The sequence below is a fragment of the Arachis hypogaea genome, chromosome 20, assembly GCF_003086295.3.
Source record: "Arachis hypogaea cultivar Tifrunner chromosome 20, arahy.Tifrunner.gnm2.J5K5, whole genome shotgun sequence".
NCBI classification, from domain to species: Eukaryota; Viridiplantae; Streptophyta; class Magnoliopsida; order Fabales; family Fabaceae; genus Arachis; species Arachis hypogaea.
This window is the reverse complement of record NC_092055.1, coordinates 134,778,602-134,793,229: the sequence shown is the minus strand read 5'-3', so window position 1 is coordinate 134,793,229 and position 14,628 is coordinate 134,778,602. Positions and strand designations below refer to the sequence as shown.

The following is a 14,628-nucleotide window of genomic DNA, read 5'->3' as shown; positions in this document are numbered from 1 at the left end:
GTATAGCGAAAAAAGAAATATCCCAATGTATACGAAAAGAAACATCCTATATTCGATATACATAGGAAAGAAACATCCAGTATATAAAAAGAAACATCCATGGCATATAAAAAGAGCAACCAGTTTAACGAGGAAAGAAACATTCTCTTTAATATAAAACCCTAACTATATACTAACCTATTGTATACTAATGGAGTGAACGAAGACCAACGACGCACGGTGAAAGGCAGGGAGACTCGACAGCACGGCGTGGAGGCTTGGTCAGAGATGCATTGTCGGAATAGTGGCGGAACAAAGATTTGGTGCTGCAAGGTAGAGGAAGAGGCACGCGCTTTGTGGGCTTCAAAAGCTAATGAGCAGCAGCGCACGAGGGAAGAGGAAGAGACGCGGCGTGGAGGGAGAGGCAGCGATGCGGTGTTGGGCAACAACGGCAAACCATGTAGGTGGCGGCAGTAGCGCACTGTAGATGCATAGTGGCAGCGGTGCAAAGAAGCTTCGTGACCAGCGACGGTTGGCAACAGTACAAGAGGAAACGACGCTCGGAAGGATGAAATTAGGGTTTAGTGAAGGTAAAAGGTAAGAGTGAAAATAAAGATGGGTAATTAAGTTGGGATGCTTTTTTATGGTTATTGAGCCTGAAAGTGTAGCTCATTGTTCACGTTGTTCGCATCCGCCGTTGTCTATTTAGCCGAACTCAATGTTAAATACCAAGTGAAAGGCACCATAAAATTAGTCAAATATGATATTTTGTTTTATATGTGGAATTGAGATTGATAAGCACTTCAAAATTCAAGATACTTATTCAAGTATTTGAGATAGTCTCATGTCAAAAAAGTGTTGTCCTCATCAGTGATATTGTTATTTCTAAGCAAAATATGGAACCTTGAAAGCCATTCTTTGAGCAAGCCAAGGTTTATTTGCTTCTGGATCAATGAAGCTATGAAGCAAGAACTGTTCTGCTTCTTCTCTGGCCCATTTGACCCGTTTTGATCGGCAATAACCCGGCCCGAAACACCTGTATCGCATTCAAATATTAATTTGATCCCTAGAAAAAGTACAAAATAAAATAGATGGATATCTCTTATTCTGTACAAGGGAGGACCAACTTAACTAATATTGAAAATTTTTGAAATTTTAATTTACTAGGTCATAAATATTTTGTAAACGGTTGCAACTAAGACATATTAGTCATATATATATGCGACAATTTAGATTGTATTTAGTTTTTCTTTTTTGATAGAGGATTTTATAGGTCATCCAAATGAAAATATTTTTACCATAAAAATGATAGTTAATACTACTATTTTTAATCAAACATATCAGATTATTTAATTATTTTTAGCTATTATTTTTGTATAAAGGAAATTTGTGACTATGTTTATTGTAACATAAGGATGCAAAAATGAGTATACAAATGAAAATTAACTCTTTGGACATACCTAACATTATAAAAATTAACAATAATATTATATATACATAAAAAATTTACCACCAAATTAACTACTCATATAGAATATATATTAAAATATAAAATATAAATTAAAAATAAATTAACACCACATTTATATACAAATATATAATATAATTAATTTAGTGACTAATTTTTTATATGCACATAGCATATTTGTAAAATTAAATATGAGTAAATGAAAGGGCTTAAAGAAGAGAAGAACCTGTATTCAAAAAAGCAAGCAGTTTTCTCATTGTCAGCATTACCCCAATTGTTCCAACCAGCAAGTTGTATACATGGATCCATATAAGTGAATGCAAAGACCACTCTTGCAAAGGGTCCCCATGGTCTTCCAAGATATGCATATTCCCTTCCCCCATTACCTGTGATAACACATCTGCCATGCAAATATTTCATCAACTTAAAAGGATTACAACCAAAACTCAGCTAAATTATTTAGTCTCTTTAAGAATGCTGCTGCTCTATAACTCATCAAGTGGAACTTTGTGGGGCTTTTAAAGGGTCTAGACCTTGCTTTGAATATGAGACTATCATATTAGTATTGAAGTAGATTATATGATAGTAGTCAAATTATGTTCATATAGGTAGCGTTTGGTGGAGAGACAGAGACGAAAAGACTGAGACTGAAAGACAGAGATTAAGAAATAGAAATTGAAATAAATCTCAGTATTCTATTTGGTGCAAAGTGGGAGACAGAAATTGAAATAAGAATAAAACTCTAATTTAATTTGTACAAAGGGTAAAACTAGAATTAATTAATTGAAATGAGGATATTTTAGGTATAAAATGTTATTAAAATTTCAGTCTCCATCTCTAAAAATTTTAGTCCCCTGTGTCCCTGTTTTTTGGAGGTACTAAAATACTGAAATTTTAGAGACAGAGACAAAAATTTTAGTACCAGTCTCTGAACCAACAAATATGATACTGAGTCTCAGTCTCTCAGTCTCTGTCTCAGTACCTCAAAACAAACGCTATCATAAGAATGTTACTTTATATTTGACAAAATTGTTTGGAGACTAATTTAACTCTATATAAATCTATGACATATTAAATGACATGTCACATGTCATTGATATTGATACATTACACGATTATTTTGACAGATGGTATTGATCTGTCTTGTCATTATGTCACGTGACATTTAATGTGACATATTATTATCTAAGTGACAGAAAAATCAATTTGACTTATAGTTGTATTTTTTAAAGATTAATATAACTAATTTATTTTGTAATGGACTGATTTAAAAAAATGAATAATCTTTCGAAGACGAATTTAAGTATTAACCTAAAGTATTCAAGTTAAAACACAATTTGCATTATTCTATGGAAAACATGATAAAGTGTAGGAAAGGAAAGGAAAGGAAACTAACCCTATTTCCCAAGTAAAATTTTTAGAACTTCTAGTGAAAAATATTGCAAAACCAAAAGAAAGAAAGATAGATGAGAATGATCACAATTCACACACCTTTGGAACACAAAACCAGTTGTTTCATGTGGAGATTTTCTGCTCTGTGCTGTTATGAAGCCTTGGGATTTGCAGTGGATATGACAATGCTCCAAGAGGGCAGTGCTATTGCCAAAAATGAAGTCCACACTTCCTTCAATGTAGCAATCTCTAAAATATTGTTTGCCATAATGTAAATACAGTGTGTCCTGCATCATAATTATGACACAAAATCATTAATTTATTCCACTTTTTTAATTCAAGTTGTTATAATTATTTCAGCAAAAAAACAGGCTATAAATTAAAGGGTCAATAGTTCAATCAACTATTAATAATAAAAAGACCACCTCCCACAATGAAATTACTTTAGGATTTTTACAAAGAATTTTGTATCTTAAGTAAAAGATGGATTATTTGAGAATTATCAATTCTTTTTTCTCCCTAATTAAGCATATCAACATGTACAAAGAACCATGTAAGATACTCTAAGAAAATATGATAAGAGTGAGGTTAATGAATAGTAGCATGATTTTATTTTATTTTTGAGTCATAAATATCTTTTAATTTATAGAAGATAATTCTGTTCAAATTAAGAATCACATTATAGTAGGATTAATTTTTTACTTATTCTTAAAGCTTTTTATGAACCGTTCATTTCTTGTTAATTAAATAAATATTAATTTTTTTTATTATATTTTATATTAATAATTTAGATTTATGATTTAGAATTTAAAATTTAAGATTTAGTTTTTAAAATTTAGAATTTAGGATTTAAGATATTTTATTTTTTTATTTTTCCTTCTTCTTTTACTTTTAATAATAAATTAATTCTTAGAGAATATTGCATTCTTTTTTTTTAAGAACACATTAGCATTGGTTCTAATTCTATCAATGAAAAATTTTCTACTTACAAATACGAATCAACCTCTCTTAAAAAAAAATAGGGTAAAATACAATTTTTATTTTTAAAATTTGTCAAAAATTTTAAAAATACTCCCAAATTTTATTTGTTTTAATTTTATCCTAAAGTTTTTTTATTTGCATCAAATATATCTCTGAGAGTTATTTTTTCAAAAAATTTAAGACCAATCAAATAATAATACATGACAATTATATTTATTTGCTTGTGTTAAATATTATTCTTGTAAAATTATTATTGCTAGGAGTATATTTGATATAAATTGAAAATTTTTAATACTTTTAGCAAATTTTATCGACAAAATATACTTTATTAAAAAAAAATATAACATGTGAACTTGACTAGAAAACAAAATTTTGAAAAAGAAAAAAAAATATAAAGAACCTTGTAAAGTATAAAGTACTAGTTAAATAAAAGAGTGAAGAGACCTGCCATCCAAGGAACCTGCAATTATAGAAAGCACATCGATCAGCTGTTACTCTCATAGCCACAGCTTGCCCTGAACCCTTCCTTCCACCAAAAACAACCTCACACTTTTGTTATAAATTATAATCAAATTTCATAATAAACAAACTAACTTCATATTTATAATTAAAATTCTATTCAAATTCAGATAAAAAGTTTACTCGTTAAAAGCAGAGGAAAGTGATTACCTGAGGGGAAGAATTCTCGAAGGTAATGTTCTCAGCAATGAAGTCTTCACCTTCCACAATGGTGCTGCCACAACCAAACGTTCCTCCTCCTATCACCTTTTCACCCTGCAACCTCATAGTACGGATTTGTTGGATGCATGACATTCAAATATGTCCCAACAAGTATATAGTTGATATCCCTAGTATCTATGTTACTGCCCTAAGTTTAATGTGTCGATTAAGATTTAATCTCCAAACTGTTTGCTAAATTGTTATTATTCTTAATTACTATTGTGTGAGTTTAATTTTTTATGCAATGATAATGTAAAACAATCATAATCATTTAATTAGATTCATACGTTTAAATGACTTTTAAAGTTATAAAATTATTTATTTTTATTTATGTGATAAGATATAATTAATTATATGTATACTGAATCATATTATGTAGAGCATAAATATGAATAATATTTAATAAATACTATATTGAAATGAAAATATGCATCAATAAAGCTTATTTGAGGGACAATTTTAATGTGCCTTAAAATTTTTGGAGAGTTATTTATTTATTTTATTGATAGAGCTAATTTGAATGTTCACTCAAAAAATATATAGCATGAGTAATGCTATATATATAGGTACAAATTTTGTTGTCAACTAAATCCAACTAATTTAATCGAGCATCAATAAAAATTATTCTCATTATTTTTATTGGATTTGAATCTTCTAAAGTTTGAATTTCACTTTAGAGAGTAAAGTGTGACCTTTCATCATTAATTTTATAAGTGAGACAAAAAAAAAATATGAAAGAGGAACTATTCAAGGTAAAAGATCACACTTTCCTCTCTAAAGTAAAATTCTCTAAATCTATTTTTATTTGTCACTCACTCAAATTTTATTATTCAATTTGGTTAGACTTCATTTAGAAAAAAAAAATGTACGGATATACATTTATTATATAACACATGATTACATGCACCAAATAAAAATATAAACTGCCAACGAATTATAGCTTAAATGATATAGTCTTTCTATATTCATGTAGAGGTCGTCTGTTCGAGACTCCTGACTTTGAAAAAAATTAAAATAAAAAATAAAAACATTACTTTGGGGTGTTGGATTCTTGTAGCAGTGTTATTCCATGTGAGAACAGTGTCCTCAAGAAATATGCCGGCAAGCGTGATGAACCTCTTTGTCTTCGCCACATAAACAGGCTGCCTGTAGATTCCCGGGGCCACCCGGATCACCGTCCGGCGAGTGTTGCCTACCGGCACCGCATCGATCGCCTCCTGCACCGTCCGGTAGTCTCCTTTTCCGTCCTGTGACACCGTTATAACCTTAACAGAATGCGAAGCCTCCATTAATTGTAGTAGCTTCTTCTATGCTCTATAACTCTTTCAAATTCAACAATTCTCTCTGGCCTTTTATTCAGTGAAAGTAGCTTGTAGAGAACGCAGAGAATCTAAAGAAAATTAAAGGACTCGCACTACACACAATATATATTGAGATTCATATTCTTGGTTGGTCTGTTATCTTAACTTTTTTTTAAATATTATTATAATAATAAGTTAATAACACTTGCTCGTTTAGTTTTGGGCAGAATATATATTTTCCTTATGCTAATAATAACTTGGAGTTATATAAACATAGACCTAATTCTCATATTGGTTCTTTAAGTTATATTGGTAGCTCAATATGATTTTTTTAAATTTTCAATTTATTCAATTTGATTCTAGCTATAACTTAATCTCTGTGACTCACTATTAGTTTTTAATTATGTTTTTACTTTTTAGTGCTATATTGAGATAAATTAATAATGGTCACGTTGGACTCTTTAATGATTATCTAATGTGACAATTGAAAATTGTTTTTAATCTCAATTTGCTTTCTAAAATGCTTTTAAAAACCTTAAGTAAAATTGAAATAAGGATTTTAAATATTTTATAAGGAGAAAATTAAGACAGACACCAATTTAAATATTAACTCTAAAAATATATATATAATATGATTATTTTGGTAATTTCAGTTTATAAACATGACTTGAGTGCAAGTAATTGCATGGTTCACGGTGTTCAATTTTCGATTGCGTTTTGGATACATTATTATGATGCATAAGCAATTCCATGCTGAATTCATGATGAAGAGAAAATCCTGCTTAGCAAACTCTTTCAACAACAACAACAATCTTTCATCAGCCAATAATGGTCTATTGACTTTATGCAGTTTATGGATTTCATTTGCCTTTTGTATATGATTGAAAACTATAATAATAATAAATTCTTTTCAGTGCATCAAGTTCTTTTTCCCCTTTTAATTATTTGGTGTTAGACACCTAGTGCCGAAGAATTTAAATTAGGTATTCCACCACTAATAGTTATTAGTAATTTTGTTGACACAAATTATTTGAAAAAATAAAATATAAAGTATATTTTTTGTTCCTAAAATTTACTAAAAATTTTAAAAATATCCATAAATTTTAATTTGTTTTAATTTTATTTTAAAAATTTTCGATTCACATCAATTCTGCTCTTTTAGTTAACCTCGTTCAAATCATTAATAGATGTTAGTGATATGGCAAAATAAGGTGTCTGATGTGACAAGGAGAGTGAAATGCCCAAAATACCCTTGTGTGAGTAACCATTTGTCTCTCCTTTTTCAAATGATTTATCAGATTTTCTCTCCCTAGCCACGAAGAAAACAAAGCCAGAGAACATAGTCACACGAACACGAACAGACTTGGAGGAAGGAGAACGTCGCGTCATTCTCTTCAATCCGCAGCGACGACGTTGCAGGAGGACGCAGGTGGCAACGTCGTCGACACTGAGCGACGATTCTTAACTAGGGTTCAGAGTAACTGTTACACCGTTCATTCTTTGACAACGAGGGAGCAGAGACCTTCATCGCCAGCGAGGAGCAGATGGCGAGAAAGATGGAGTAGAACGCCGATTGCGAGACAAGGGAGACACCTACGTAGCCAGCCAGCTACCGATCGCCAACGAAACAACCATTATGAGAGGTCGAGGTAGCGCCATTCTGATCAAGATTTCTAACGAGGTAGGCAACCATTTCATTCTAAAAATGCATTGTTTGAACGATTAGGGTTTAGGTTGTTTTTATCACTTTTGATTGATATTTAGGATTTTATTGCAGTGAGGAATTAAGGGTTTCAGTTGATAATGCTCTGTTTTTATGAAAATGTCACGTGTGGGCATGCTCTATTTTTTTTTTGAATGATTAGTTACTTTGTTTTGAAAATTTTTTTATAATGGTAGGAATGAATGATTTCAGTATTAGGGTTCATCACATGGATAGATTTTGTAGTGGTAAAGGGTAAAATTGAGTAGATTGATGGTTAGATGACAACAGTTGATTGGTGTGACAAAGATAGATGGAGTATTATGGAGTTCTTTATTATTGAATTATTTTGCCAATGACTTATGTTATTTAGGGATCACTTTGATTATGACTTTTGTTAATTAGTGATCATCTTGGTTATGATTTATGTTATTAAGGGATCATCTTGATAATGACTTATGTTATTTTTTGATAATGACTAATATAATGGCTTTTTATGCATTTTTTATTAATGCACTGTTAAGATCGTCTCTCATTACTTGAGTTTATTTGTATTATCTAAGATAATTGGTGACAATAGTGTGTTAATGCCAATTTTAAATTCAAACTATTTTAATCCTTTTAGGAGTATTTGAGTTGATTACACTTTTAAAACTGATTACAAATGCCCCCACTACTATTACTTCTGCTAATTTCAACAGTTCTAGACGTATCAATACCCAAACCTCAAATAGGTTTCATCATTCACCCACAAATAAAATATAAAAAGCACCATAAACCAACCTACAACACCAAAGATGACACCCACAAACAGTTTCCATTTAGCATAAGCTAATTTAGCTTTTAAGGTAGAAATCCTCATCTTCAATCTTGCAACGTCAGCCTCTTGTGTTTTTGTAACTCCATGTACGCAAGCAAAGAAAGTGCACTCCTTTCCAATATGCAACATAAAAAAAAATACTTGAATAAACCCATGAAGACATATCAAAATAAAAGCACTGAAACTTACATCATAGTATACGCAACCCCAAAATCTCCGACCGAAATTCTCTAGTGTCTTCGACTATCTCAATATAGGGGGTTCACTACAGCTGCATGTAAGTATTCGTCGTCGCCTACTATTTTTTTTTTTTGTGATGATGTAGAGCCTTGGGAAGTCATGGGTTAGGGTTTCTTCCTTGTTTTTATAGAGAGAAGAAGAAGAAGAAGTTTAGGGTTTAGGTTGGGATTTTTACTGTTTAATTTTTTTAAATGACTCAAATACCAGTTGCCACATTAGAACCCATTTTTTGCCATGTCACTAACGTCTGTTAGTGATTTGAACATTGTTAATTCTTAGGGGTAGAATTGATGTAAATAAAAAATTTGTGAAACAAAATTGAAACAAATTGAAACTTAGGGGTATTTTTAAAAATTTTAGTAAATTTTAGGGACAAAAAGTATACTTTACCCAAAAATAAATATCTAATTGTGAAATAAATAAAAATTGAACTTCCAAACTATTCTGAGAGTAACCTAAAACTAGGTTGCTTTGCGCCTGAACATGAAGTCCAAACTCCTTTTGGGGCAGCGTCCGACGTCTACTGGTGTCGAAGTGCCGTTGTCCGAGTTCCTCATGAGGAGGCGGGGGGTGATACCTACAAGGGACTCTGATATTTAAATTAGTAAGGGTTTTAGGCAGGTTTTTAGTAGATTGGATTCGAATTATACCTGAGGGTGTCACGATATTTATAAGTGTAGATATGGAGTCAATAATAATTTTTTAGAGTGGTTCCACCTTTTGGTGGTGGGTAGATATTTTCCTTTGGTTAGGAAGGTTGTTAAGATTTTCTTTCTAGAGGGATAGGGAAAACTGTAGGAGTCGGTTACTTGTTTAGATAAGTAGATTTGCACCTGTATTGTTGTGACCGACCTTCATGAGGTCGGGTGAGAGCTGATTCGCTCGATGTCTGTAGATTGGGCTTTATTCATTTTGGGTCTAGCTAAGTAGTGGGTCAAGGTATGAACAGTGCTCCTGCTTGAGGCCGAACTTCGTTGGATCGGACTCAAGCATTTTTAGAGATCAAGCTAGATCTCCATCACGTCGGGTAAATCGCCTTTCATAAGGTCAAGTTGGATACTCAACATGTTTTATAGAACTGAAATATTGAGTCCTTTCGTAATCATTTGCACGTTTCTTTCGATTACTTTGGTAACCGTGCACATTATTAAATGGGAGGGATGACTTTATTGTTTTGCCCCTAGAATCTTATATATACTCAAACCTTTTTCTCTTTCTTCTTTTTGCTTCTTCTTCTGGAACCTTTTCCCTCTTTCCCTCTTAAGTCTTTTTGTTTTCCTTATTGTGACCCCATCTTCTTCTCAAGATTTCTCTATCTTGGAATTCTATTTGGAATATTCGTTTGTGCTTGCTTGAAGGCTTTTGGAACGTTCGTGCTTTGCTGTTGTGTGTATTCCGTTACTCGATCCTCAATCAAGGTTGGTTTTTCCTTCGTTATTTTTATTTTCTGCAACCATGTTTTCTTGCTGGATGATGTGTTTTTGATACTATCATTTTTTATGTTTGTGCAAAAAATAATTTCTTGCAGTAATTTTCCTAGTTGTTTTATAGTAATAATCTGTGTTCTTTTTCTTTCTTTGAAAGTTATTCCCCTGTTTATGAATTCGCGTTGAATGTGGGCTTTGTTTCATGCCCGCAAATAGTGCTATTTTTTGTTCTGATAACGGCACCATTTCAAATTCCAATAGGATGGATTAATCGCTTTGTCCTTCAGAGGGTTTAGTAGTCATGGTGGTTTCTTCCATTTTGTTGAAGATAAGCCGACTTCTTGCAAACTGTTTGAATATTTACATTGTTGTTCCTGGTGTTCTGACTTGTAGTGATGATTTTCTTTTGCTGTTTTGTAGGTATAGCTTTCTATGTCTCGCTCAGTAATACTCAACATGTCTTCTAAGGTTCTGTCCAACTTAGACTGAGTAGATATTACTATTTTTTCTATTGTCCCCGTAGTCGATAATGAGTACGTCGAAACTTTCCGTAGACAACATAGGCTATGTAAAGATTGAGGGGGTGAGGATAAGCATGAGATTGTGATTCCTGACCCTGAGGAGAGATTTTGCTTTTTCCGACTTGACAAGTCTGAATGTCATTTCATGTATGTGTATGAGTGTTTTTTTACTAAGTTGAGGGGGAGTCTCCCCTTTTCTAATTTTGAGTTTGAAATTCTCCATCTCTGTAAAGTTTCTCTTCTCAACTTCATCTCAATTCTTGGGGTTTTATGAAAATTTATCAACTAATAAGTCGAGAGCTTAATCTGCCACTATCCTCTAAAATTTTTTTTATCTGTTTCAACTCGCCAAACCATTTAGTTCCAAAAAAATAAGGCTGGATTTCTTTTTGAGCTGTTCAAGGTAGGAAAGTTTTCTGTATTTTTGAAGATTCTTTTCATAATTTTAAAAATTATTTTTTCAAGATTTGATCTGCATAGGGTGTACAACCTTTCTTTCTGAGTGAAAAAGATGAAGCCATTTTTAGTCTGTACTAGGAAGAGTTCCCAAATATTATTAAATACAATCTTGAGGACTTAGATGAAGTAGAGGAGTGTATAGTGGCCCTGTTCCAAGAGTGTTGAAGTCAAGCTCCTAACCTTGACACAAAAAAATTTATGTTAGGAAAGTTGAGTTACGTTCTTACCAAGCTAGGTAGTAATCCTTTGCATTTTGTAATATCCTCTTGTATTTATTAAGTTTATATAACCTGGATTTCGTTTCTGGTTTTGTAACAAGAATGACTAATGGATTGGGCGCTTTGAAAAGTATTCGTCAAACATTCAAATTAAGGTTCTTCCTGAACCTTCACCTCCTCCTCTTATTCCTCCTACTGGGTCCAACATTCAAACTACTCCTCATGTGCCCCCCTTTTCTCGAGCCGAGTTCCAAAAAACACACAACTTCCTCTTTTGAATCTGGTAGTTGTGTGACCAAGGTTTTAACATTGTAGCCTATTTTGAGGAGCACATCCTTCCCCATAATTTTATAAGCATGGATGATGTTTCCATAAAAATCATCTTCTTGTGTTGGCTCGAGGAGGTATACGGACGGCTCGGATTTGCCCTGCTTTGTTAAACAACTTGAGGAGACTCCCCTTGGTGTCACTCAGTGAGTTTTGACCGACTTTAGAGCTGAGGTGGCATCTTTGAAGGAGGTTAAGGAGGAGTTGGATAAGGAGAAGGAAGCTCTTATTTCCAATCTGTCAAAGTCTCTCTCTTTCTCTCTCTCTTGAGAGAGAGAGAGAGAGAGAGAGAGAGAGAGAGAGAGAGAGAAGCAATCTGAGGCTACGTGTGCCATGGCAGAGGGTTTGAAAAAGAAAGCCGAGGAGAGTTATAGTCGGGTCTTCGGGGAAAAATTAGATTTGAAGGATGAGGTCGCCAAGTTGAAGGAGGATTATGCCACCTTTGTGGAGTCAGTGGCCTGAGGTATGGATGAAATCACTGAGAACTTGAAAGCTCAGTTCCAGGTTATTGCTCCCGACGTGGACCTTTCTTCTATTGATTCAGAGAAGGTTGTGATTGATGGGAAAATAGTCCTTCCCATGGACGATGATAGTCCTTCAGGAGACCCAAAGACGTCAGATGCCCGAACTGAGGAGATCTCTTAGAGCTTTCCGACTCGGATGGATGAAGATCTTCCCTCTTCTTCAAACCCTTTGGCTGAGGCTCTCCCTGCGACTCAAGATGAAGGTGCTGCTGATCTAACCACTGGTGAACAAGAATGTTCTTAGTTTATTCTCACAAACTTATTGATATTCTCTGGCCCAGTTTATGGGTCTTTAAACAAACTATTTTGTAATAGATGTTGATGGATATTTTGTTTTTGTTTGGGCTCGTCGGAAACTTTTTCCACAATTTATTTTATGGAAACTTTTATGTGACTTAACAAAATATATTTTTAATGTCTTCGCTTTATTTGTTTGAGTTGCTGTAGCTTTGTGACTTAGATAAAATTTTGACAAGTTATTGATGACTCTCTTTTGAACTTGATTTAGTCGAATAATTTGTTTTGGTGGTGTCGGCCGGTGGAGGTTGAATACTTAGTTGGATCACTCTTTTACGAGGTCGAAACTATGTGTTTCCTTAGTCGGGAAATTTTATTAGTTAAGTACCGACTTTAAATAGTCGATTTTATAAAGTTACTTCTGTGATTCATTTTAGACTCGCATTTTTTACTAACTTTCTTTTAAGTAGCTTTAATGAAGTTAGGCCACGATCTGCTTATATAACTTCGTACACTAATTTGGACCTTGTCGCTTCATCTTGCCGACCATCTAGGTCGGACAATAATTTTTACATTTTTTCGAGCTTAAATTAGTACGTGTGGTAGAACAATCAATGGAATAAAGAATAAATGATCATTAATGAAAATAATTTACAAGTGTTATTTGCTACTAAGAGTTTTCTTTACGTCTAACTTCTAGCCCTTGTTATGTTGCCTCGTTAAAATCCCCTCAAGGAAAATCCTTTTTGAGAAAAAACCATGAATTCAAAAAAAAAAAAAGTACATCAAGAAACAAGGTTCGCTTTCTAACTGTAGTACCTTTTTATGTTACATGTGTGCCATAACCTTGGGAGTTCGTTTCTTTGTAGGTCAGACACTTTGAAGTAACACTTTCCCAAGACTTGAATGATCTTATAAGGTCCTTTCCAGTTTGCAGCCAACTTTTCTTCGCCCGACTTCTGTATGCCGATGTCATATCGGATCAATATGTGGTCGTTAATGGAAAAGTTTCTTCTGATGACTTTCTTGTTATACCTTGTGGTCATTCTTTTGTTCAATGCTTTCTCCCTTATCCGGGCTTGATCTCGAATTTCTAGAAGGAGATCGAGTTCTTCCATTTGAGCTTGGATGTTTTCCACTTCATTGTAGAATCTAACCCTTGGACTTTCTTCGTTGCCCCCTATGAGAATCATGGCTTCTATGCTGTAAGCAAGTCAGAATGGAGATTTTTCGGTTGTTGAATAGAGATTTATCTAATATCCCCACAAGACTTGAGGAAGCTCTTCGGCCCATGCACCCTTTGCATCTTGTAGTCTGATGAGCGGATATTTTATCCACTTTTTGCCATTATTTTCATATATTATTTTTAGCATGTTTTGTTTAATTTTTATTAAGTTTTCATAGGTTTTAGTGTTAAATTCACATTTTTGGAGTCTACTATGATTTTGTGTGTTTTTGCGCAATTTCAGGTATTTTCTGGCTGAAATTGAGGAGCTAGAGCAAAAGTCTGATTCAGAGACAGAGAAAGCATTGCAGATGCTGTGCGGATCTGACCTCCTTGCACTCGGAAGAGCTTTTCTAGAGCTACACAAGTTCAAATGGAGCAGTCTCAACGACTATGAAAAGCTAACTTCCAGAGCTTTCCATCAATGTATAATGGTCTATACTTTGCTTCAGAATAGAAGGTCCAAAACTGGCGTTCAACGCCAGCCTCTTGCCCCAGTCCAGGCGTCCAGCGCCCACAAGGAGGAGACCAGCGTCCAAATGCCCAAAGAGGACCCCCTAGCCAGCGTTCAACACCCTAGAGGCCTTCTAGCACGTAGATCTCATCAAAGTTCAGCCCAAACACTCACCAAGTGGGCCCCAGAAGTGGATTTTAGCACTAAAAAGACTGTTTTACCTTTCTTATGTAATCCTTAGTCATTAGTTTAGTATTTAAGGGATTTTTTACATAATTATAGAGGATTTTAAGCCATATTTTGTTTATGATTGTATTTTCTATCAGTATGAGTTTCTAAACCTCCTAGGTTGAGGGGAGGAGCCCTGCTGAATTTTATGGATTAATAAAAGTACTACTGTTCTTTCTCAATTTATGTTTGATTTTCTATTCTAAGATGTATTTTCGTTCTTCATCAATATGAATGCGTTGAACTGGCATAAGGTTATCACATTCTACATGGGTTCAGAGTGAGTCTTTCATCGGACAATGATGAACTACCAGCTTGATTATACATCTCTTAGACGACTAATCCATGACTTCGTTAGGGACTTCTCGAGACACCAGTTCTGCCGAAGTACGGGGAGATTAGGGT

At 33.7% G+C, this 14,628-nt stretch overlaps 1 protein-coding gene across 3 annotated transcripts; it reads right to left on the bottom strand.

The window, feature by feature from the left end:
• Positions 1-729: 729 nt before the first annotated feature.
• On the bottom strand, positions 730-5,960 carry LOC112785200 (pectinesterase 31). Of its 3 annotated transcripts, none has more exons than XM_025828649.3 (6): positions 5,575-5,960; positions 4,490-4,594; positions 4,265-4,342; positions 2,939-3,126; positions 1,674-1,847; positions 730-1,015 (listed from the first exon to the last, which is right to left on the bottom strand). In XM_025828649.3, exons 1-6 carry the CDS (start codon positions 5,827-5,829, stop codon positions 865-867), a joined length of 951 nt encoding a protein of 316 aa, XP_025684434.1. In that variant the 5' UTR covers positions 5,830-5,960; the 3' UTR covers positions 730-864. The 3 variants fall into 3 exon arrangements, with proteins under 3 accessions (XP_025684434.1, XP_025684433.1, XP_072086404.1); XM_025828648.3 differs by having other exon boundaries at positions 4,265-4,369; positions 5,575-5,926; XM_072230303.1 differs by lacking the exon at positions 4,265-4,342 and having other exon boundaries at positions 5,575-5,911.
• Between the last annotated feature and the right edge of the window lie 8,668 nt (positions 5,961-14,628).

Coding starts and splice junctions, on each gene's coding strand:
- LOC112785200 (XM_025828648.3), bottom strand. CDS start 5,829: ATGGAGGCTTCGCATTCTGTTAAGGTTATAACGGTGTCACAGGACGGA. Junction 4,370..4,489: donor TCGAGAATTCTTCCCCTCAG/GTAATCACTTTC, acceptor TTATAACAAAAG/TGTGAGGTTGTTTTTGGTGG. Junction 1,848..2,938: donor ACTGGTTTTGTGTTCCAAAG/GTGTGTGAATTG, acceptor TTTGCATGGCAG/ATGTGTTATCACAGGTAATG.